This window comes from Paroedura picta, chromosome 16 (assembly GCF_049243985.1).
Source record: "Paroedura picta isolate Pp20150507F chromosome 16, Ppicta_v3.0, whole genome shotgun sequence".
NCBI classification, from domain to species: domain Eukaryota; kingdom Metazoa; phylum Chordata; class Lepidosauria; order Squamata; family Gekkonidae; genus Paroedura; species Paroedura picta.
This window is the reverse complement of record NC_135384.1, coordinates 10,271,275-10,281,468: the sequence shown is the minus strand read 5'-3', so window position 1 is coordinate 10,281,468 and position 10,194 is coordinate 10,271,275. Positions and strand designations below refer to the sequence as shown.

General features: G+C 41.9%; 1 protein-coding gene across 1 annotated transcript; it reads left to right on the top strand.

Moving 5' to 3' along the window:
- Positions 1 to 735: 735 nt before the first annotated feature.
- On the top strand, positions 736 to 9,945 carry LOC143825152 (vomeronasal type-2 receptor 26-like). Its single transcript, XM_077313177.1, has 7 exons — positions 736 to 815; positions 2,068 to 2,359; positions 4,316 to 5,167; positions 6,427 to 6,654; positions 7,245 to 7,361; positions 7,959 to 8,085; positions 9,044 to 9,945. The coding sequence occupies exons 1-7, from the start codon at positions 736 to 738 to the stop codon at positions 9,943 to 9,945; spliced, it is 2,598 nt and encodes an 865-aa protein (XP_077169292.1).
- Positions 9,946 to 10,194: the final 249 nt, after the last annotated feature.

Sequence of the window (10,194 nt, the reverse complement as noted above, 5' to 3'; positions counted from 1 at the left end):
TGGGAGGGTGGTATAACAATCTAAGAAAATAGATAAATAAAACAAATTACTCCTTTTCGAAGTTATTTTCATTCTTCCATACTACTTGAAAAAAAATAAAGTTATTCTGACACATTATTCCATACAGGAGTATCAGAATCTCTTCCTGGAGATGCACGTTATCTAAATTATCTTTTGTTATGTCACAAGAAAATGTTTCATGAAGTTTCAGATCATGGGAGCAAATTTATTCTCTTTTTCTGTTATGCTAACAGAGTAGAGTGAACTCGAACTGACAAGAGATACCAAACTTATTCTGACCTTGTCTTTCAACATGTATAATTATCAAAATTGTGGTGATTAATTCTTCCACCCCTGACGTTTCTTCATAGATTCAGTAAACATTTGAAAATTGTAGAGTAACGAGTGAGACCTAAAGCAAAGCATAACTGGCAGGCAATTTTCGAGCATTCTGGTGCTTCATTCACAGGATTTATAAGGCAGGCTCCATTATAGTGTCTTCATTGAACGAATCACCATTCATATCACTCTGGAGTGGAACTGGCGACTGTATGAATAATTTGGAACCCAGGCAATCTGTGTCTTAAGGAAAGACTTGTGTTTAGGCACATGGCTCTGGTGCTTTTGCTACTGTCCTATGTAGCATGTCAGAGGCTTATCGAGGAATGTACCATTGGTGATCCTCTCCCCGTTCTTCATAGTTATTTTCAAACTGGGGACCTCATCATAGGTGGCATGACCTCCCAATTCATACTGCCTCCTGCTGAGAATGACTTCAGACAACACCCTCGTCAGTCAGAGATTGGTGAGAACCTGTAAGGCATTATTTCTCTTGCTAACTTATGTAAGTATAATTGATTGCATTTGATTTCAGGAGGCAGCATGTTCCATTTAGGAAACGTGCCTTAAAATAGGAAGGGGCATTTCAATTCCTTCATTTGGTTTTAGGGATTAGGAATGCACACATTTCATTCAGGCATTTTCCGTTTGGGTCTAGTGGACCCAAACAAATTTGGGTTTTGCAAAAAAAAAAAAAAAAAACACCACTAGATTCCAGTAGCCGTAAAGGATTCAGGCAGCAGATATTTAGGAAATCCCTTTTTTCCAGGTCCAATAGATCTGAGAAGAAAACAAGAACAGTGGCAACAAAGCTGTAAAAAAAGGAGTGAGCTGCTTTTGCAGTCTCACTGCACCAAATCCTTTTTGCAACTCTTTTCAGCAATTTCAGTGGCTTTTAAAGTTTAAATTGTATTTGAATAATATACCCAGTGATTCCCGGAGGTGGTATGCAGTTTTATGTAATCTTACCATTTTGCTTTCTCCTAGGAATTCAATCTTGCTTTGTAAATTCTTCTGATTTAAGACATGAAAGGACACATTTCCGAGTGATGGACTATAAAACTGATGAATTCTGCTCAAATGAATGTGTCTGATTTTGGATTGTTGTTAGCGATTGTTGTGAGATTGATTGCCAGAGTCAACCATTTTTATGGAAAGTTTTTATGTTGGAAAAGAAAAGTAGCAGGAACAGTGCAGTACAGGAGCATGTTTGGTGTAGTGGTTAGGAGTGCAGACTTCTAACCTCGCAAGCCGGGATTGAATCTGCACTCCCCCACATGCAGCCAGCTGGGTGGCCTTGGGCTCAACACAGCACTGATAAAGCTGTTCTGACCAAACAGGGTTATCAGGGCTCTTTCAGCCTCACCCATCTCACAGGGTGTCTGTTGTGGGGAGAGGAAAGGGAAGGCGACTGTAAGCCGCTTTGAGCCTCCTTCGGGTAGAGAAAAGTGGCATATAAGAACCAACTCTTCTTCTTCTTCTTCTTCTTCTTCTTCTGTTTGCTTTGAAACTACCATTGACTTTGACTTGAAGATGGACTGGATTCTTCGAAGCCTATTAATGTTTTCAAATGAATGTTTTAACAGAATTTTCAGACACGGGCTTAACAATCAGACAGAATACCCACTGTAAGCAATATATGAAACCTACACCTAATTAAAAATGTGCAATAAGAGTATTCTTCCCTGAAAAATTTCACTGTGATTCTGTATACTATTCTCATTCCAGTGTATTGACTAAAAACTATCAACATATTTTGGCTTTGGTTTATGCTGTGGAGGAGATCAATAGCAATCATCAGATCTTACCCAACATCACTTTGGGCTTCAATATCTATGACAGTTATTACAATGAATGGTGGACCTATCGTGGCACACTGGAACTTCTTTCAACATACAACAGGTTCGTCCCCAACTTCAAGTGTGGGATCCAGAATAACCTGATATCAGTCATTGGAGCCCTTTACAGTGAAACATCCCACGACATAGCAGACGTTTTGGGCCTCTTCAAAGTTCCACAGGTAGTAGAATAGATGATGAATAAGTAAAGTGATTTTTGCCTTTCCAAAGCTGAAACTGCAGTATAAGCATTGGAACTCAGAAGGGGCCTAAATTTTTGATAATTTTCCATAAGTGAGCACTATAGGGGAGTAATGATTGAACAAGGAGGATTTTTGTTTGTTTTGCTACAAATGGCATTTAAAACAATCACTGAGGTCTTTTCCACATGGTGGCAGCCACAGCAAGCCGCTGCTGGGGTGTTGCAGCTGAACAGTATACCCCACTGCTTCCTAAGGCACCATGGGGACTTGTTTCATGTTTCAGGGAATGTTTCAGTGACTACCTTAGATTTCTAAGTGGATGGTGACTACCTTAGATTTCTGCATCCTACCAGATGCAGACCCAGAGGAAGTTTCTGCTGTATGTGTGTGTGTTTGTGTGTGCGTGAGTATGGGGGGAGGGATGGTTGTTTTTTTCTTTTTTTTCCAGGCAGATGTTGTTGCCCCATCCGGCCCCACAGCACCATGAAGTGCCACAGAGCTGAATGTGGGCATTTTCAGTCCCCTCCAGGCCTCTGTAAGATGGCCCCCATGTCCACACAGGCCTCCAATGGGCTAGGTCCCATGGAATGCATAAGAGAATGCACAAAATATCAAAGTTCCCTTAAAGCTGGACAATGGGGGGCTGGAAGAGGGACCCCCCCATAGCCAATGTAATGTGGAAGCGGGGGTTAGTCCCACTGCCATATGACCACCCTCTCGGTCTTTCTCACCCATGCAGAATCAGCTCAAGATTCTTTTACATGTCAAGGAAGATCCATGAAACGAACTTCTCTGGCCTTCATGCAGAAAGTGGAGGGAGGGGTTATCCCAACACATCCCCTGTCCAGTTTGCTTACATACTGGACACGAAAAAAACACACAGGGAAAGTGTGTTCTCTTCTCCCAAGAGAATTATGCATGGGGTTGTTTGTGTTTACTAGATGCAACTTCCCAATGCGTATTCCAGTCCACCTGGTTCTCCATATGTGTCATCATGACAATTGCTTTGGACTTGTTAGTAGCACCAAATGCATAACAACAAAGAAGCCTAGTCGTCCTACTCTATTGAGTCGATACGTTAAAGATTGTGGGGTAGATATGATGGAAGAAACCAATACAGTATGTGCATAGAAGCAGAAAAAGAAGAAGAAGAAGAGCTGGTTCTTATATGCCACTTTTCTCTACCTGAAGGAGGCTCAAAGCGGCTTTCAGTCATCTTCCCTTTCCTACCCCACAACAGACACCCTGTAAGGAGGGTGAGGCTAAGAGAGCCCTGATTTACTGCTCGGTCAGAACAGTTTAATCAGTGCCATGGCGAGCCCAAGGTCACCCAGCTGGCTGCATGTGGGGGAGTGCAGAATCGAACCTGGCATGCCAGAGTAGAAGTCCGCACTCCTAACCAGTGCACTGAACAGCCACAGCTACCCAGTCAGCTAGTATGGTTTATATATACATACATACATACATACATATGCATATGCATATGCATATGCATATGCATATGCATATGCATATGCATATACATATACATATACATATACATATACATATACATATACACATACATATACACATACATATACACATACATATACACATACATATACACATACATACATACATACATACATACATACATACATACATACATACATACATATATATATATATATATATATATATATATATATATATATATATATGATAGGCACTGACTGTTGGATGGCAGCCAAATGCCATCTGTACAAAGGTGTAGTTTATTAATAAACACACCCTCAGACCTCCAGTGATTGGCATGGGTGCATGAGGTTTCTGACCCTTGATCCCTCCCATATATCTATCTATTCACTTCATTTGTGCTCTCCTTTCTCCCCAATGGGGTCCAAAACAGCTTAGACTGTTCTCCACCTACCCATTCACTTTGTCTTTCCATAGTTCACATATGGCTCCACTCCGAGGAAGAGTGATAAAGCAGAATCCGTGTCCATCTACAAAATGGTCCCCAATGAAGCCTATGAGCATGCAGGGATTGTCCAGCTGCTGCTGCATTTCAGATGGGTGTGGGTTGGAGTCCTTACAGGAGATAATGACATTGGAGAAAGGTTTGTGCAGACACTACTGGCAGTTTTCCCTCTCAGCGGCATATGCTTTGCCTTCTTAGAAAGACTCAAGACATTCTACCTTGGTAACATTTTTGACTTCATCAATTTGTTGGTGTCAACATACAGTGTGGTCATGGAAAGCAATGCGAATGTCGTCATTGTTCATGAGGAACATATGATCCATTTAAGATGGCTATTATATTTACCAACAATGGGAATGGTGACAACGGAGCCTCAAGGTAAAGTGTGGATAATGACAGCTCAAATGGTGTTGACATCATTTATTTATCAAAGGAGTTGGGACATACAAGATATCTACGGAGCTCTGTCCTTCAGCGTTCATTCCAATGAAGTACCAGGATTCCAGGATTTTATTCAGACCAGAAAACATTTTCAGATAAAAGAAGATGGTTTCATCAGAGACTTCTGGAAAGAGGCATTCAGCTGTATGCTTCCAACTCAGTTTGGTAGCAAGGAAGGTGAGAGAACCTGCAGTGGAGCAGAGAAGCTGGAAAGCCTTTCAAAGTTATTCTTTGAAATGGACATGATTGGCCAGAGCTACAACATCTACAATGCTGTCTATGCTGTGGCACATGCGTTCCACGCCATGCAATCATGGCAGCACAAGCACAGAGACAATGTCGATAGAAGCATACTCAATCTACAGAATCCACAGCCATGGCAGGTAATAGTGATCTGCAGTGATGCAATGAGAAGTCCAAATATACATCTGTTACCATGACATCTGCTTGAGAGTAGTGACATGGGCACATCCTGCTCCTCCTTCCTTTACTTGTTGAAAAATAGGGAGGAAAAGAAATTGAGATTTGTTGGCTATTTAAAAGTAAGTAGCCAGCTGTTCCCCTGCAATTTTTTTGCCAGAACATTTCAACACATGACTTTTGATTATCACTGAATTTGAGGATGTACACCTTTAATTCAAACAACGTCTTCACACCCTCTGCCTCTTCTTATAATCTAACTTTGATTTTGTGTTCTGAGTGCCAATAAAAATAGGCGTACAATCTTGCAGCCCTCTGCAGGTCTTTTTGGGGTGGCGGGGTGACTGTTGACTTGCAGTGACACATGTTGGCTGCAAGGAGATGTGATGCAGATTTCTTTGGCTTTGAAATGGCCACAGCTTTTATTTAACATTTTAACTGGGTTGGCAACCAATGAGAAGACAGCCTGCCCTGCCAGTCACCCCACTATTCCCAGCCAGGAACTCAGATCTCCTTACTTCCCAGAATCCTGCTCTAACTGGGAAATGACCATTTGAGGGCGAGCCAAAAGGCACCAACCTCAGTTAGCTGCCCCCAGGTCACTTGGAAAATGGGCCCATCTTTTTCCTGGCAAATCCCTGTACCTATGATGATAACTAACACAACAATTTCAAAACTGGGTGGGAGGGAGGGAAGCTGTCTGCCATTGAACCAGGGACAAGAGTCAGGGGTAAATGGTGCCTTAAATAGGCGTGCCCAAGCTTTGCTCCTCCTCCAGGCCGCAGCAGCCCCCGAGCCGTATCAACATGCTGCCATGGTATGTCCTGGCCGCTCTGTTCACTCCGTATTGATCAGCTTTAGAAACTAGATGAAATTCTTCCTGCAGCATTTATTATCAGGGCCTCACAAGGCCTCACAAGGCTCTGGTCCCTTTTGGAAAAACAAAGTATTATCCTGGAAAGCTTTATACAGGGTATGTGTTTGTGTTCATGCACATGTGTGTGTGCTGTTTGAAGGTGCCATGGGAACCGCCATGCCCTGTTGCCGTGAATGTGCCACTGCCATGATGCTCTTGCAGCACAAGAGCCGCTGGGACGGTGGCATCGACCCTCCAGCCAGCCCTCTGCCACATCAACAGGCAGCCTCCGGTAAGTCTCAGCCACACTTTATCCGTTTGCACTTCTTAAAAATGTTCACATTTTCTTTTCTTCATCAATTTCAGATGCACTATTTTCTGAGAGATCTCTCCTTTAACAACAGTGCTGGGGACAAAATTTCCTTTGATGAGGACAGGGAACTAGTCGAGGGGTTCGATATAGTCAACTTGCTCACTTTTTCAAACCAATCATTTCACAAAGTGAAAGTAGGAAGATTGGACCCCCATGCTTCTGAAGTCAACCTACTCACCATTCATGATCAATCCATCTTGTGGCACAGCAGATTTAAAGAGGTAGGACCTGAGGGGAGATAACCTGGCAGTCCTTCCATTCTGAATGAATTATTTATTTTACTAGGGGAAGAAATCGCCGATTTCTGGAAAAACATTTTTTTCTCCAAATGTCATGGATGTTTCAGCCAACCAAGGACTTCCTCTCTACAAAAGACCCATGATATTTCAAGAAATTGGATGAGGATGTCCCATTTGAATAACCTGTCAGCAGTTAACCTTATCTCCAGGGCACAAGAATAAAAACTAGCAACGATAAATATTAATCCAAAATAGATTGTAGTTCAGGAAAGGGTTCAGACTGGAATCCAAGGTCCAGGCCAGGGTCTACAAAGTTCAAGAATGAGCCTCTTCAGCTGTCAGAAGCACATCACAAGAAGTTGGAGGGAAATTTCAATATAGGATGGCATTGTAGTCTGCTAATTCCTCTGGGGATCAGGTTGTCTGGGAAACTAATTTCCTGCAATTCCTTATTCGTACGAGAGTTGAACAACCTGCAGGAGGACAATTGAGAAGAAGCCTCCTGAATTCATTCTGGATTTGCTGACTTTAACATTATCTGCTCAATAACGGGATAGTCAAATATTTTTCAGATGAGAGGCAATATCCAAATATACACGTCTAGTATAAATGCATGGGATGTCCTGAAGATATTAAGCTATTCCCTCTTTTCACAGAAATATGACCAGATAACAATTTTGAGAACTGAGGTTAGTTATTCAACAAACAAAAAGTTGAGATGAACTAAAAAATGAGCTTCCTTTGGGTGCTTGGAATAGTTAGTGAGTGTTTTTAAGCACAGTGATTTCTGACACCAAAGTGCAAATAGGTAAAGGTAAAGGTATCCCCTGTGCAAGCACCGAGTCATGTCTGACCCTTGGGGTGACGCCATCCAGCATTTTCATGGCAGACTCAATATGGGGTGGTTTGCCAGTGCCTTCCCCAGTCATTACCGTTTACCCCCCAGCAAGCTGGGTACTCATTTTACTGACCTCGGAAGGATGGAAGGCTGAGTCAACCTTGAGCCGGCTGCTGGGATTGAACTCCCAGCCTCATGGGCAAAGCGTTCAGATGGCTGCCTTACCACTCTGCGCCACAAGAGGCTCTTTTAAAGTGCAAATGTGGATACACAAATCGACAATGAAATTTATTTTCCGGTCATGAATGTAGCTTAAATATAAAGTGTGTGAATTCTAGGCAATATCATTAACATAGGTAGCCATCTGGAATATAAGTCCTTCAAAATGATAACTCCCAGATATGGTCTCCTAAATAGCAATAATCTATTTTTCCCATGTAATAACCAGAAATTGCCTTCTTCTCTATGTACGGAGAGTTGCCAGTCGGGTTACAGTAAGAGAAGGCAGGAAGGGAAGCCATTCTGTTGTTACAGTTGTATTCCATGTACAAGAGGAATGATTGCAAGCAAGAAAGGTAAGAGATCATGCCTCTGGGCTCGGTCAGATGTAATCTGCTTAGGACAGTGTTGGTTTTGTAGAACTCTGATAGATCTATAGACACCACTGCCACTGTTATTCAGATTTCCAGGTTATGACATGTCTCCCCATTAAAAATAAAATTGCTCTGTTTTCTCTTGACCCAAGTAACAAAAAACAATAGAGATGAAATCAAAATGTGTGCCTTCCCCACCACCCTCTTCTTTGTACAAATTTTTATGACATACAGTGGTATAAAATGGGTTAATGTAAGGGAATAAAAAGAAAAATGGGCCAGTTTAACATTCTAATCCCTGTACCATACAAGCTCTGTAAGGTCAGAGAAATTGTTAAAAACTTAGTTACTTTGTCAAGGAGGAGATATTTCTACCCCTGCTCTTCTTGTGAGTAAGCCTTTACAGGAGGGGATGGAGGCATAGGCACAAACCAGAATGCTTCCAATACAAAAAGGCCAGGAGATGGGGGGACTCATGAATTACAACCAGTTTAGAAGCAGAGAAATCCAGTCCTTAGATAAGAAAAATGCACCTGTGCATTAAGTGCTCCCAAGTTTCTTCTCACTTATGGCAAGCTATGAATTAATGACCTCCAAAACATTTTCTAATTAACTACTGAGAAACTGCTCTGTCAGGAACCTCTTCCTGATGTTTAGACGGAATTTCTTTTGAATTAATTTCATCCCATTGGATCTGTTCTGTCCCTCTGGGGCAAGAGAGAGCAACTCTGCTCCATCCTCCATATGGCACCCTTTTAAATACTTGAAGATGAAGATTTAAATTAATTTCATTCCATATTCAAATCTTGAATCCATAGTGTTATCCCAGCCATCTGGTCACTACACCAGCCTGGCTTTTTTCTTTGCATATAAAACAATTAATGTGATAAATGATATTTGGAAGTTTGAGAAAATTCAAAAGGATTGTTTTCATTTCCAGACATGGATGACTGTTTTAAATGTCCAGAAGATCAATATCCAAGCCAGGACAAGGATTCATGTATTCCAAAGGATTTCAACTTCCTGTCTTATGAACACCCCTTGGGGATCAGTTTAGCTATTCTCACACTTATATTTTCTTGGCTCACCATTTTGATCTTTGGAATTTTCATGAGGAACCACAACACACCCATCGTCAGAGCCAACAACCACAACCTCACCTATGGCCTTCTTCTCTCCCTCTTGCTCTGCTTCCTTTGTGCCTTGCTATTTATTGGGCAGCCTGGGAGGGTGACTTGCCTCATAAGACAAATTGCTTTTGGCATCATCTTCTCCATCGCTGTATCTTGCGTGCTGGCAAAGACTGTCACGGTGGTTCTGGCTTTTATGAGCACCAAACCAGGATCCAGGATGAAGAAACTGGTGGGGAAAGCCTTCGCCAATTATATGGTTCTTTCCTGCTCACTTATCCAAGCAGGTCTCTGTGCTATATGGTTGGGAGTCTCTCCCCCCTTCCCAGAAGCGGACATGCATTCGATGACTGAACAAATCATCTTGGAATGTAATGAGGGATCACCTACCATGTTTTATTGTGTCTTGGGCTACATGGGCTTCTTGGCCTGTATCAGTTTCATGGTGGCTTTCCTGGCCAGGAAGTTACCTGACAGTTTCAATGAAGCCAAGTTTATCACATTCAGCATGTTGGTGTTTTGCACGGTTTGGTTATCCTTTGTTCCAACCTACCTGAGCACCAAGGGGAAATACATGGCAGCTGTAGAGATCTTTTCTATCTTGGCTTCCACTACTGGGTTGCTGGGTTGCATCTTTTTCCCTAAGTGTTACATCATTGTGTTTAGACCAGAGATGAACAAGCGGGAACAGCTAGTAAAGAGAAAGAATTAAAAACTTCAATGTAAGTCAATACTTGATTTTTCTGATAGAATCTTACCTGTCTTTCTACTAGGATCTCCTGCAACATGGGTGGCCAAACTTTGGCTCACCAGATGTCTGATTTTGGTTTTACATCAAATTACCTATTATACATAGATGTTTTCCTTCTCATTCCCTGTTCATGTTGCTTATTCATTCTGGATTTTCCTTCATTTTCACCATGCATATCATTCTGGGAGTTTTCCATTCTGAAGAGATTTT

What these genes read in the sequence shown, in the direction of transcription:
- LOC143825152 (XM_077313177.1), top strand. Translation starts at nt 736, where the DNA reads ATGACCTCCCAATTCATACTGCCTCCTGCTGAGAATGACTTCAGACAA. An exon ending in GCCTCTTCAAAGTTCCACAG is followed by an intron (nt 2,360 to 4,315) that starts GTAGTAGAATAG and finishes GTCTTTCCATAG; the next exon opens with TTCACATATGGCTCCACTCC. An exon ending in TAACAATTTTGAGAACTGAG is followed by an intron (nt 7,362 to 7,958) that starts GTTAGTTATTCA and finishes TGTAATAACCAG; the next exon opens with AAATTGCCTTCTTCTCTATG.